This window comes from Centruroides sculpturatus, unplaced genomic scaffold (genome assembly GCF_000671375.1).
Source record: "Centruroides sculpturatus isolate CEXI.00-Female unplaced genomic scaffold, Cexi_2.0 scaffold199, whole genome shotgun sequence".
Classification (NCBI taxonomy): Eukaryota; Metazoa; Arthropoda; class Arachnida; order Scorpiones; family Buthidae; genus Centruroides; species Centruroides sculpturatus.
In genome coordinates this window covers 10,809-26,223 of record NW_019384516.1, presented here as the reverse complement: position 1 = coordinate 26,223, position 15,415 = coordinate 10,809, and the positions used below count along the sequence as shown (strand labels likewise).

The 15,415-nt window shown below is 27.1% G+C and overlaps 1 protein-coding gene across 1 annotated transcript in view; it reads left to right on the top strand.

Moving 5' to 3' along the window:
* The window catches only part of LOC111622566 (serine/threonine-protein phosphatase 1 regulatory subunit 10-like), a 96,221-nt gene that overhangs the window by 75,410 nt on the left and 5,396 nt on the right, over positions 1–15,415 (top strand). Inside the window, exons 7-14 of the mRNA XM_023364975.1 lie at positions 3,801–3,952; positions 5,783–5,930; positions 6,022–6,192; positions 6,280–6,398; positions 10,640–10,770; positions 11,741–11,816; positions 11,902–12,039; positions 14,195–14,264. Coding sequence (XP_023220743.1) covers positions 3,801–3,952; positions 5,783–5,930; positions 6,022–6,192; positions 6,280–6,398; positions 10,640–10,770; positions 11,741–11,816; positions 11,902–12,039; positions 14,195–14,264 — 1,005 coding nt within the window. The remainder of the gene's footprint in view (positions 1–3,800; positions 3,953–5,782; positions 5,931–6,021; positions 6,193–6,279; positions 6,399–10,639; positions 10,771–11,740; positions 11,817–11,901; positions 12,040–14,194; positions 14,265–15,415) is intronic.

Here is a 15,415-nt window from a genome sequence, read left to right as displayed (position 1 = left end):
TAATATTTTATATTTAATTTTTCCTGCATTTTTAAATTTTCAATTACAATTTTAATTAATTGCAATTCTTTTTTTTCTTTTGAGACATAACTATAGAAATTGTTTTAGTGTTGTTTTGCACAAAAGATAATCAAATTTAAAGTTATTTTAAATTTTTTTGTAATTTCATTAATTTTTTTTGTAATTTCGTTAATTTTTTGTTTTATAAATATACTTGTTTAAAAAATTTTTTTTTAATTTTAATTATAAGCGAATTAACATTGACTGAACCATCAAGGTACACAGTTTCAAATCCAGGCCAGCGGTTGGCAAAAATATTTAAGTGTTGGCAAAACAGTTTAAAATATAACAAAATTATATAATATTTTTTCAATTGAAATATAAAATTATTTTTAATATTCAGTAAGTTTATTTATAATGATAAAACTACTATCTCATTATAATTATGAAAGTTTTTGTTGTGATTCACAGGTGATGATGTAATGTGTTCAATTTTTAAATGCAATTCACATGATTCTGAGTAAAAATAATTGTTTGCACTAATTTTACTGCCATTTGAATTTTAAAAATTGATTTTTTAAGATGAGTTGATCTGGATATTCATGGCTTAAGTCAGTGTTTTTCAACCTGTGGGTCGTGACCCCCCAGGGGGGTTGCAAAGCCTTACACAAGGGGTTAATCCATTGCAGTTGCTTATACCAGTTTGTGTCTATTTTTTTATTGAAAGGTTTCGTACTTTTTGGTTTCATTTTACTCACTATTTCTGTCCAAAACCTCAATTTTCTCACTAGTTTTGACTTGCATATGAGCTGCTCATTTGCCAAATCAATTAACTCCACAAAACAAAAAGTCTAAAAATTGATAATATAAATTATTTTTTAAAATTCCTTTTAAACTTTAAATTTAAATGAACATTGTAGAATGTATTTTTATACACTGTTATATTAAAGCATAGCTTTAATGTAATGATACATAAAATTAGTTACACAAAAAATGTAAAAATAATAGCGATTATATTAAGGATTTACAAATAGAGTTAATCGATTTGGCCTGTGAACGGCTCATATGTGCTAAAGCCCCCTGTGTTATATTATATTACAAAAATGTTTGAATTACAGTAGATTAACACTGAATTTTTTCCCAAATATACTGTGAAATTCATCTTTGTAGTCATGCAATTTCTTACAAGTGGAAGAAACTATTATTGTTATATGATAGAGCTTAGTTATATTAAAAAGTTGTGTTCTGTAAATATATACTTTAATTATAAAAAACAATATTTAATAAGCTTCTTATCGGAATTAATAATTATAAATGATGGTAATATATAGAATTAATCATATTTCTTATCTTCAAAATGAACAAAACTTAGTACCATTTTTAAATATAAAGTTGAAGTATATGCTTAACATTCAGATATCTTTTTTTATCAAAACTGATATATATTTTATATTTTTGTCTGCTTAAAAGATTGAAATCAAAGGTAAAATAATTATTTATTATAAATAAATTATAATTTTGGTCAATATAATTTTAATTCTAGGATTGGAAGAGAATACACCATTGCCAAAAGATGTTACTAAAAAGATTCCTACAATTAATAGAAGTGAGGCAGTTGCTGCAGCCAAAAATGCTGTAAAAAAAATGAATACACCTAAAGATCTTCCTTATGGTGGGAAAAAAATAAAACCAGCTAGTTTAATTACTCCTGAAAATAGTCATGCAAATGTTGGTCTCATAAAATTGATTCCACCAAAACCTAAGCGTAAGTCTAATAGTTTTGTTTTTGTTTCATTGTGTGTTATATTTATTTTTGTCTTTTTATGTTATAATTTATTTGATATTGAACTCTGGGGAAACATAAAGAAGTTTTATGGAATTTTTCTTGATCAGAAACTTTGCAATAAAAATTTTTCTCAATAAAATTTTCTCTTGTTTGAATAGAAATTAATCTATTTTATTTAATTAAATTTTGTCTAAAAATAAGAATAATATGATTATTGGTTTTTTCTTTGCTGCATTATTATTATTATTATATTGATGTGCACAGGTGTTTAGGGATTGTTACCTCCTTGGTTAATACCAGTGCCATACCACACTAAGGTTAAGGCATAGCTACAGAAAAACAATTACTATAGTAACATGCTGTTTGTTTATCTATTTGTATTTAAGAATTTCCTGTTCATGCAGTATGTGTCAAGTTTGGCTGCTTTATGTAATGTGATGTGTGTACTGTTGTAAAGTTCTAATGTTTCTGGATTTTTGTATAGTGCATATGGTATTGTATTTATGCAAGAAAGAACAATGGGCACAATAAGGACAGTGCCTTATCCATTCTTCACAAATGCTGATTTAGTGAGAAAGTTCTGAGTATTTACTAATATTTTTCTGTGCTTGTATTTTGTTTACTGTGGAATTTGGAATTGCTATATCTATAATGTGTATTTTTTTCTTGTCTATAATAATTGCTATATTTATTATTGTAAGCAAAAGACCACTGAACAGACAAGTATGAAAAGTATAAAATTAAATTTTAACTAATTTTAGAATTAAATTAATCTGAACGAAGTTAATAATTTAGTTATAATTTATTTAAAATATAAAAACTTTGAAAAAATTGTGTGCATGTATGTAAAAAATATATTTCTGTACATTTTTGTTTTTGAACTACAGGTAGCCCTCAGTTTACGCTGCAGTTCTGTTCCTACAAAAGCCGGCGTAAAACGAGCCCATATTTACACTGAGGTAAAGGGTTAGGTTCCACTTAAGTGAAAAATATGCAAATAATTTCGTTTATTAATACAATATAATACAAAGTACAAATAAATTTAATTTTTTAAATGTATTTTATCATAAAATAAAGTTAAATGTTTTTATTAAAATTTTAGTTTTCGATCTCTTACATTTTTCAGAAAAAGTATTCATCTTTAATTGTTTACATTTTTGTTTTCTTTCATTGAGAATTTCGGAATATGGTCGAATGGATGCGATGATGCTCCATTTTACATTTGCACTTCGCTCCCAATCATGATCTAACTCACAAAGTTCATCTGTCAAACTTTCCATAGTTGAAAGGATATGTTAACCCAACATAGAGCTACGGACGAGCGGAGACACTGATTGGTTGACCACCAGTCGCCGTAGTGCATATGTAAGGTCAGTTTGAGCGGGAAAATTAAGGATAGATAGATATCGTCTGGCCAACGAGAAGTAGATTTGTCTCACTAACGATAGTTTGTGATCGGCGGAAGTGCTACTGCGTCATAAGGTGTTTTCCTGAACAAATTGATACGGGATAAATTCAATGGCGCTATGGATTCGGACGCCATTTATTGGACTATTAAGTTTGATAACTTGACTCGTGGGTACCTAAACGTTTAGTATTTTAATATTAATTTAATGCAAATGTATACATACCCAATAATATTAAACAGAAAAAATAAATATATTCAATAAAAATCTTTGTTTTAACGAATGTACAATGTCGCGGCTCGGTAAATACGTCAACACTGAAACGAAAATCAGTCTGGCATAGGGAAAATCAGGGAATTACACAGCAAAATCGCGAATTGTACAGCGGTGTTATTGTGAATTGGCGTAAATTGAACCGGCATAAACCGAGGGCTACCTGTATAACATTATCATAGAGACACATTTCATCTAAATACACTTTTATTATGAAGAGTTTTTAAAGTACAAGTAAGACAAAATATATCTTGTTAATGATTATAATTACATATATTATTAATAATTTATAATTTATTAAGAAGAAATGTGATTTTAAGTATTTTTTCCTGTAGCTATTCATATTCTTCAAGAAAGTGCAAGTTTTGTGGATGCATTAGTATCTGCTCCAACACAGCCTATTCGGAGGAAAAAGAAAAATTCATCAGGGAAACCTCCTACTCCAACAACACCACCTTCACCTGTAAATACACCGCCTAAGCTTCAGGTATTATTTGTATTTAGGAATTTTATTTATAAGAATTTAATTCAAAATAATTTTATATAAAATATTAAGACCTACAATTATCAAATAATATTCTTGTTTAGAATTTAAAATAATCATTCATTATTATTAAAACATTTAAGTGTAATAAACTTACAGTGATATAGTTTTTCTGATTAGTATAGAATTAAAAAGATTCCAGTTTGTATGTAGGAAATTGTTATAAAAGAATTTCAAAAGTTTGTTTCACCTATAATTTTTTAAATTTCTTTTCACATTTATCAATAATTATTACTTAATGCTGCACAAAGATTTTGGCATTATGATAACTGTTAGGTAGTAACTTTTTATGGAAATCAAATCTTTATTTCACTGAAAAACATTTTCAAGTTCAGTTGAGCCATCTTCAAATACAAATATTTTACAAACTTCTCCAAATTCATTATGTAATAATAGAACAAAAAGTTTTGTTTTTTATTGAGTTTGTTACAGAATATTAGTTTTAAATTGCTTTCTTAAACATGGCACAGACATTCGTAAATTGTACCACATATTAGAAAGTGATTTAAAACTAATATTCTATAATGAACTTGATGGAAGGGTTTGTCCCATAGGAATTCAAAACTTTTTGTTCTAATATTACATAAATTCAGAGAAATTATTAATGTTTTTTAAACCGAAATTTCAGAATATGAAATAAAAAGAAATCCAACTAATGTAATGTTTTATTAATTTTATATTTGAATTTTTTTATAGTCAAATCAATTTTGATTTGCAAGAAAATTGTTTTGTATTATAAAGCTAATTAAAAATATGTGCATTAAATTAATTGGAAATTTTATTTCACAAGAAAATTTCATATCTTTGTAATGATTATGTTTCCATTGAATGTCAAATATCTTAGAGAAAATTTCTCTCATGTACTGTTTTTGTGCCTTTTTTGGAAATCATTAGAGTATCTTTTTTAAACTCAGATACTTTTGGATGTTTAAATGATTGGATTGCTTATCTGTTTGAAGTGTTTTAACTCAAATTGAATAATAATTAAGAAATGAAAAATATTTCAAATAAAGACACCACAACTGCCATAAATAATTAGGCTATAATTTGGAAATATTAATTAAGAATTATAGCCTGATTATTTATGACAGTTGTGGGTGTCTATTTGCTATGCGTCAGATTTCGGTTGGTGTTTATATTTGTATATTTCAAATATCCTATGCAATAGAATGCATTAATTTTTATCTTAATACACTGTAAAAATGATAAAGTCAAACAAAATTGATTGATAGTATAATTGCTACAATTTATTACAACTATATTTCAGTACAAAAGAGAGACCTACTAAATATTAACATTTGTGTAGGGAGAAAGATGAAGTTTGTTAAAAACAAAAAGTAATAAATTAATATTATATAATTTTTAAATGAGATGTAAAAATAAAAAAATTTTTGCTATGGTATCAATGAATATTATTGATGATTTTTTCAAACCTTTAGTAAATGTAAAATGTGTCTAAATATGAAGCATAAGTTAATTACTTAAAGCATGTGAATTTTTACTTGAAGATTGATAGAAAGTTTTCTGATATACAAACATGTCTTTTCTTTAACACACAATAATTTATAAATTAAGTAATTTATTATTATTATCTACTTGTACTAAAATTTATCATCTTAAATAAAGAACAGTTTGAAATATTAGAAATTATAACCATTTATTAATAGTTAAATATTGGTATATCAAAACTACAATAAACTATTGATATTGNATAATACAAGAATAAATTAAAAAATAATAATAATTATTTTTTAATTTAATTATTTTTACTAGTTTTATAAAGACACTTTAGAAATGTCTAGTGAGACAACAGAAGAAAAAGAAGAGGAAGATAAAGATAAAGAAGAGCCTAAAAAGGATGAAACAAATCATGAAGATGATGATGAAGAAAAAAGTGATGAACCAGCATTGAATGCTAAAGGTATTTATTTAGCTTTATTTAAAATTATGTATGTAATTCTCATTGTTGTTTTATAAAACTGTTTATTCAACGTAATTAATTTAATCACTAGATATTGACTCAGAGAAAGAAGAAATTAAACCAAGAAAAAAATCAGAAAATGGTCAGTTATGTTCAATTCTTATTCATGGGAAAAGACGTGAAAAGAAAAAATCTGTTAGATGGGCAGAAGAAAGTGAACTTAAACAAGTTTTTCACTTTGAGATGGATGAAACTGAGAGAGGTAAAATTTGGTTTTTATAAAAAATTTGTACGTATGAGTTAAACGATATTCAAAGTACTAAACTATAATAATAATTTTTAATTGTAGTTAACGTTAATCATGTACATAATTTTGGTGATCTCAAATCTATGGAAATAAAACGAGAGAGGAAAGCATTTGAAACAGCAAGAAGACTTATGGGAGATAAAATGCAAGAAGCAATTCCTGTAATTATGAAACATTTATAATTTTTATAAGTTATTAATTAATTTTTTTAATAAATTGTGAATCTTTGATGTAAATGAAGTAGTAATTTTATTATTCAACTGTTATCTTATTAATTACAGCTTACCTTCTAAAATAATCAGTGTCACATTTACTATATAAACTAGTGAATTTTAATTCACTTTACAAGAGTTAATCTGGTGACATTTTTTATATGCAGATATTGATGATCATAAAAAGGCATCAATATTTTTTATTCAATATATAATGTATAAGAAATTTAATTTGTTTAATAACTTGCTTTCAAATTATTTAACTTTTAGATTTATGAATATGAAATGCTTAACTATGAGTTAATACTTTTCATTATTGCTATAAAAATATAAATTATTTTAACATTTCTTTAATACTTAAAATGTTTACATGAGAATTTGTATTTATATATAAATTTTAAAATGATTTTTAAATTGAGAAAAAATTTATTAATTGATAGAAGTTTTGTCTTGGAAAAAAATAAGACAATTACATAAGTATATATTATTTCAATTACAACAAATAAAAATTGGATTCAAAAAGACATCTACGGAGGTGTGCAAAAATTTGCATTAGCTATTGGTAAAATTGTGTTTTATGCCACCTGCAACATTATGAATGATTGCTTCATAATAATTGTATCATGAATGCTTTGGGTGGTATAAAAGCATTGTGGAGTGATTACTTTTGGCTCATTTCATTGTTAATGTCTCATTTTATTCATGATAGGTACATCAATGAACTTGGCCTTTGCTTTTCACAAGTTGTGTTGAAAGCTGTTTTATTTCGGTTTAATTAATTCATTAAATAAATATGTTCTGTTTAAGGATAAAAAGTGTTGAATGTTTTTTTTTCATTTACAACAGTTTACAGTGGTATTATGCAGCTTAAATACTGTTTTTAGTACCGATTACTGAATGCAAATGTGATGCAATTTTTTTGCACACCTCTGTATACTGGCTGTTATAGATAACAGGTTTCAATTATATGATTAGAGGATTATCTACTGTATTATTTTACTATTTTCAAGGAGAAATTTTTAAAACTAAATATTTACATTGACTACAACTTTCTAAAAGGAACCAGCTTTATTAATTTAACATTACCTCTAAATCAGTAATGATAGAGAAGAATATTTATCTCATTATTTTGAGACGTTTTTTAAACTTTGCCTTTTTAAATATAACCTTTTTACTTGTAAATCTGAATTATTTCGTATAATTAAATAAATAATTTAAATATGACAATACTTCATAGTTAATTTAAGTTAATAACTAATTCTAAAATTATGTTTTGAAAAATGAACTTTTTATTTTACAGAAATTCATATGTATAAACATATATAGTACTGTGATCAAAAAGTTTTTGCAAAAAGTATTGGGAATGGTTCATTTAAACTGTGCACATGCAAGAGGCACTGTAGTCATTTTTTCATCATTTGGTACAACTTTCATGGACATCTAGCAGCAATCTGTAGGTCATCGTCTGTTTTTGTTTGCAAAAAAAAAAAGAAACTTGTTTTTTTATGTAAAGAATTTTTGTAAAGATTTTTCAAAAGGTCGAATGTATTTGAACAAAGAGCATTAAATTTTATTTTCACAACATAATTTCCGCTACAAAAACATTGGAAATGTTGCGAAAAGCCTTTGGTTGTGATAGTCTATCAAAAACAAGAGTTTTCAAGTGGTATATGTTCAAGGAAGGCAAAGAAGATCTTGAATATGAACCTAGCTCTGCTAAACTGTCCACTGTAACTGATGAATAAATAACATATTGTTCAAGTCAGCGATTTNATTAGTGATCAAATTGAATTAAAATTTGTTGAAAATTATTTATAAAAATTACAATTTATGTTTGCAGGTTACCAGATTCTCCTCATGAACCAGAGCAAGAAATTGTTAATCCACAGGAACCTAAAACAATTCCTTTAGAAGATGTAAGACTGATTTTCACCCACTGTAACTGATGAATAAATAACATATTGTTCAAGTCAGCGATTTGGTGTTCAATGAATGGTGTTCATTTAACAATTAGGGATATTATTGAACTCTTCCATTATCATTTGGATCTTGTCAAGCAATTTTAAAAGACTCTCAGTGTGACTTGGGATGTGATGCAATGTTGAATTTTTTTGAAAAACATGTTTGAGAGACTGAGGAAATGCTTTCTCAAGGCAAATTGTTCTTCAAATGCATTGTGCAACGAAACATGGATCTATGCTTTTGACACAAAACAATTCAACAATCAAATGAATGGCACCAAAATGTGAAGCAAGACCAAAGTCCTTGTCAAAGTCAGTCAAAAATCAAGGTATATTGACTGTTCTCTTTGATTTTGATGATTATGTGAATCACAAATTCCTTTCAACTGACCAAACTGTCAACAAAGAATATTATTTGAGCATTTTGAATCATTTGTGTAAAGCAATTTCTAGAAAATCCAATTTGTGATGAGAAAACTCATTGATGGATTTTGCACATGATAATGCACTTGCTCATCAATTTTAGGTCAAAATCTCAACAAATACAGTTCCCCAGACTCCATATTCACCTGATATGATACATTTTCCTGTTTCCTAGACTAAAATTTCTACTTTATGGTAACTGTTTTGAGTGAATTGATGCCATAAAACAAAATTCATGGAGTCATCCTGAAGGGGTTTTGCAAAAATGGTTTTGAAGCATGTTTCGAGGATTGGAAAAAATGTTGGCATAAGTGCTTTAAAGTGGGAGAGGTATATTTTGAAAGGGATGAAATAAATTTTGATGAATAAATTCAAATCTTACATTTTATTGAACCATTCCTAAATCTTTTTGATTACAGGAGTAAAATTATTACCGAATTATTTATTTTTAAATATATTTTCTAAAATTTAATATTACAATATGTATAACGATTATTATTATTATTATTATTATTATTATTATTATTATTATTAAACTTCCTGACACACCAGGTTGAAGTAAGATGATTTAAANGTTTTCTGATAAATTATTTTTCTGCGAAAAATTCGCTGAACTTTGGAGACATCATTAATATAAATATAATTTTTATGCTCGTTGAATAAGAAATGTTTTTTTTCACAAGAAATGTATAAAATTACAGTACTGTAATAGACTTACGGTACCTAATTTATATACTGTACAGACGATAGTAAACTCAACTTACCCGCCTAAACTCTCCGTAGCGTAAGTAGTTCGGCTGCTCGTCCACTATTGATCCAGATTCGACCAATCCTGTCGCGACACGAGTCGGTGACGACGTTCTACCGTATTTTATGAGTCTCTTTTAGCGTCTTTATACGAATACGGTCGCAATTTTTTCGCCGCGATATACGAATCCGCATTATATGAACCCGCGTTATAGGGGGGTCGACTGTATTGCACTACGTAAGTGTAACTCTCAACTTATGCGAACAGGCAACTGAAATCTTAGGGTACAGTTCATTCATGAAGTTGAAGAAGTTAAAGGATTGTTTACTCAGTCATAAAGTACCATTATAGTACGAGTGATGTTTATTTCCGATAGGCAGTATACGGCTCCTATTGTGCCTTGCTTTATGTATCACTAAAATTTAAAACTTTCAGAAAAAGGAATGATTTTCTTAAATAAATATACTGTGTATGGTGTATACCAGTGTTCTGCAACTTTTTTCTACTCGCGGCACACCTATGACTCGACACGACTCAATAGAGCACACCAAAATGTTATTCCCCTCAAAAACGTATGATATGATACTATTAATAGAATTTCGTAATGCCATAAACCTATTATTATTATTATTATTATTATTATTAAACTTCCTGACACACCAGGTTGAAATTTAAATCATCTTACTTCAAACCAAATGACTGGAGCAAAAAATGTTTCTTTAGTGCTAACATTTTTGATGCACCTCTGGGGCTCTTCTTCAGGCACTTAGAAGGCATTCAATTTTGTATTCCAAAAAAATCGAATGCTTTCTAAAGAAGTTCAAAAGTTTAAGGAACAGATTGCAATGGATTTAAATAAATGCCTGAAGAAGAGCCCAGGAGGGGCGTCAAAAACATTAGCACTAAAGAAACATTTTTTGCTCTAGTCATTTGGTTTGAAGTAAGATGATTTAAATAATAATGATTATTTTTATTATTAAGTGATTTGTATAAGACAATTTTAAAATTACTTATAAAGCTGGGAGATATATGTATATACCTGAATTTTTTTTTTGTAGTGGGCAGAACTTATACCCATTGATTTACCTGCTACACAAACTGTTGAGAGGGGATATAACAGCAGGGAAAAAGACATTCAAATGGTCCATCAACAATCTACATTACAAGATATTTATTTCTCTAGAGATATGTAAGTTACTGTTGACATCTGTTGACTTATTCACATTATTCTCAAGTTTATTAAATATATTATAAAACTTTACATTTTATTTTTAAATAATATAGATCTATAGTTTTCAAAACTTTAAATACAAAGATTTACTTAATTAATTAAAAGATTAATATAATAGTACCAGTGAAATATGATTAACATTAGAATTAGATCAAATTGATCTGAATATCAAAATGTTTTAAAACTTAAGTGTAACCAGCAATAAACTTTAAACTTCTGTTTAACATGAAAATAGTCAATTGTATTTATCTGTATTTTTAAATTCTATGTTTACGATATTTTCAATTATCTACATCGACAAAGTTAATTTTTTAAGTCATTTCTTAATTCTAGGGTATGATGAAAAGTAATTTGGGTTTTCTAGATATTTTATTTGAATTTTTATTACATTCAGTTTTTATTCTGAGAACTTACTAAAGAAAATGATTTTTTAAATTTAGATTTGCTTTTTCATTTAAAATTAATTTTTGTATTACAAAAATAAACAAAATTTACCGACTGAAATATTGATGGAACTCAATATTTGATGTTTATTTACCCATAACTAAATCCTCAAAGTATATTTGTGCTATTTCTGTTCTTTTGAATTTATCTGCTGTATAGAATTAATCCAATAATTAGTTCTATACAGCAGATAAATTCAAATTTTTAATAATTAATTTTTCCACAGTTATATCTGGTTGTTCAGTTAAAACCATATTTTAAATATGACTTAACAGATGTTAGTTAATCATAAATACTATATATTTTTATTTACATTAATTAGATGTCATTTTAATACAAAATTCATAAACATTTATATATTAGATGCTCTATGGACTGCATGTTGTCTTTTAAAATTAATAATTTTATTTATGAATTATTAGTGATCAAATTGAATTAAAATTTGTTGAAAATTATTTATAAAAATTACAATTTATGTTTGCAGGTTACCAGATTCTCCTCATGAACCAGAGCAAGAAATTGTTAATCCACAGGAACCTAAAACAATTCCTTTAGAAGATGTAAGACTGATTTTCACTTTGTTTTTTATTTGAATTAATGATAAAATTTAACAATTAAAATAAATAATTGTTGTTATATTTTTAGGATAATAATCCTGGTAATATAATGGACTACTCAATGTCAGAATTACCACCTCCCAAGATGGATATTCCTCCAGTTTTATCAAATTTAATGATGTCTATAAGCAATCAAGATAGGCATCCACAATTACAAATGGAACAGGTATATATTCATTTTTTAAATTGTTATAATTATATAATATATTCTTAATGAAAAATAAAAGTTCTTTATTTTATGATTTTTTTTATGTAAAATGTTTTAATAACTATAAGATTAAATATTACATTTGATTAGGTTTTTGTTGAGACTGTTTGAACAAAAGCCCTCCAATATGGTTTTTCATGGACAAAATCTTGTCACATATCTAAGAATATTCCATAAATGTCCTTGATTCCATTTATCCATTTGTCTTTCTCTTTGTCTCCATCTATCAGTTTTGACAAGCATGATTTCTTTTTCCAATTTATTATCAGTGTGCATTACATGATTGAAATACAACAGCTGCTGCCTACAGATCAGTGTCTTGAGGGCAACTGGGTTTAGTTTCGTCTATCACTGCTTAGATTGAATGTTTTTTTTTCCTTGGAATCATTTTCAGGTTTACTGTTCAAAGGCAACAATTCTTTTATTTTCTTGCTCCCCCTGAAAGTCCTGTTCTTAAGGACACAAAGGCATATAAATTGATTAACTAAATAATTTTAAGATAAATCATCAACTGGGACATATCTATTATTAGGACTTATTATACTGGATAACTGGTTCTGCAAATTAAGTAAACATATTCAGAAAAAAACAGTCTTTATTTATCACCTGTGATAAATAAAGACTGTTTTTCTGAATTTGCAGAACCAGTTATCCAGTATAATAAGTCCTAATAATAGATATGTTCTAGTTGACAATTTATCTTAAAATTATCCAATTCTTAATCCATGCATCACTTACTATAGGAAAGACCATTACCTGAAAATTTTGTTGTCATTGATATATCACTATCCTTTATAATTTTCTGTAAATTACATATTGCTTTTCTCTGAAGGAATAATCTTTCCTTGATTTCTACAATACACAATTCATCTTCATTTTTTTTGATTTCTAGAATAAAGTTGTCCACAGCCAAAATATAAATACCATAACCATCATGACTTTCGTCTTTTTGAAATTAGCTTTAAACTTTATATGTTTATTAGAGTACAAAATTTAGATTCAGATCATTACTAATGCAATGTTTTTTGCAGAATTTACTTTTGTCAGGTGATCAATAAAAACTTCTGGCAGACCCTCATATAAACAGACTTATTCTATCTTGAATAAGGTTATTAACAATAGCTTTTACATCCCAGTTTAAAATTGATGGTCCTGTTTGTTATCATTATTTTAGCAACTTTCTTGTTTTTTAAAAAAAAAACTAAATAAATTAGGCTATGTGAATAGTTGAGCAGCAAGTAAAGAGTCAAGTAATAAGTCTACCAGAGAATCGAGGCAGCAAAGAGATTAGAGATTTTTATTCATTTTGGATAAAAGAATTATATAACATAAAAAGATTATAACATTGTTCAAAACAGAACAATGTTAAAAAAAGCATTTTTACTTACTTTATTTAGGCTTCATCAGTTAAAACATATTTCAAAGTTGTAATAATCATTCTGTTCAAATATTATTTAATTTTTAGAAGCTGCATTCCAAAGAAAAATTACACATTACAATGTCAGGATGCCACATATTTATTGTGTTTTTTAATTTATTTACTTACTTTTTTAAGGTGAAAATATTTTTATGATATTCACAGAGATATACTAAAATAATTTTAGAGTTATTAATTTATTTGTTCTAAAGAAAATGTATTTGTTTAAATTCTGAATGGTAAACATAGGTTGAACTACATTTGAGAAACATGAAAACGTCACATCTTTTGTATTTGTGGGATGTCTGAAAAGTTACTGTGCAATGAGAAATTTATGGCATTAGTTATATGTACAGTATTGCATACCAGACTGTAAGGTGTATGCAATACTATACAGTGAGAAATTTATACATACAGTATCTTCTTGGACACCCTATATATACTTCTTGTGAAGTTTATCAATCCAGTGGCTAATTAAGACCCGTGCCCAAATGATACATTTGGGCACGGGTCTTAATTATAATGTTGCAAAATCCTGTTAATATATCTCAATAAGAAACAGAAGTTTCATGAAATATCAATTCAGTTTTAAATATTTATACTATAAATTAGTTATATGTTGTATCAATATTTTAATGTTTTAAACAACATATCATTCAATACCTTATAAAATAAAAAAATTGTTTTTCATTTCAGACAATAGAGCAGATAATTCAGTCAAGTGGTTTTCCCAATCATCATTCTCACACACCACCTGGATCTGCAGGTATGATAAATTTCTTTAAAAAATTCATCATCATCTAGAATTATTTTATCAGATCACTTATTTTTAAAATACTTATAATATAGCTTTAGTTACTTTTTATGAAATATGATAAAATAAATAAAAATTACATTTTATATATAAATTACAAGCTACACATCTATATATATATACGAGGTATGTTACCGGCAAAACCCGATTTCAGGATATACTAGTTTAGCCTAAGACGGGCCGCCAAACTTTTTTGATTGTCGACCCCCACCAAAAAGTTTGTGTTACAAGCAAAAAAAAGCTCTTACTATTTTAATATATATCTTTTAATTTTACATTTTTTACATTTATTGTACATGTGTTAATAATAATTTTTGTAACTGACAATCAATGAAATGGATAAGCAAGATTAACAATATTTGGTTCAAAATTTGTAAGTTTTAGTCTTTTCAGTGACCCCCCAATAAGTGGTATATATCCCCCCGCCAAAGTGGTATATATCGACCCCTGGGGGTCGATATATACCACTTTGGCGACTCCTGGCCTAGGATAATCTAGTTTGGCCTAAATACTTTAGGCTTAACTAGTTTGACCTAGGCCGAACTGATTTATGTACTACAAATAGGTGCCAGTGTAAAAAAAAATGATTTTGTGTAATTCGAAATGCCACCACAGTACACCCAGTAGTTAAAGTGTACCTAGGTAACCCCAATGGTGGTGCTTCGGTTAGGTTAACTACATTTTTAGACGTTTCTCTTTTGTTCAAGAACTACCATGAATCAATAACTAGTGACGTTAAACAATGGGTGGCCTGCCAGCAGCTCCCCTCCAGGAGGAGTCTGCCGGGAACAGTCCAAAGTGCCGCCATTGGGGTTACGTAGGTACACTTTTATTTATTTTTACAGGGTGGGTTAAAGATTAAATATTTTATATGTTACACTAAGAAAGACAAACAAGTTCATTTTTAATTTTAGTTTGGACTTTAAAAGATATTTTTATTATTTCGTTTGAATTTTTGAAAATATTTTCGAAAGTTAATTACCTTTAAAAGTGCATGGCTTAATGAAAAAATACAAACTGATAAAAATAAGCTAATCAGTACTTATTGTTTTGTACAAGTGTTGTGTCACTTCTAATCAGTATTTTTTTTTTTTTTTTTTTTT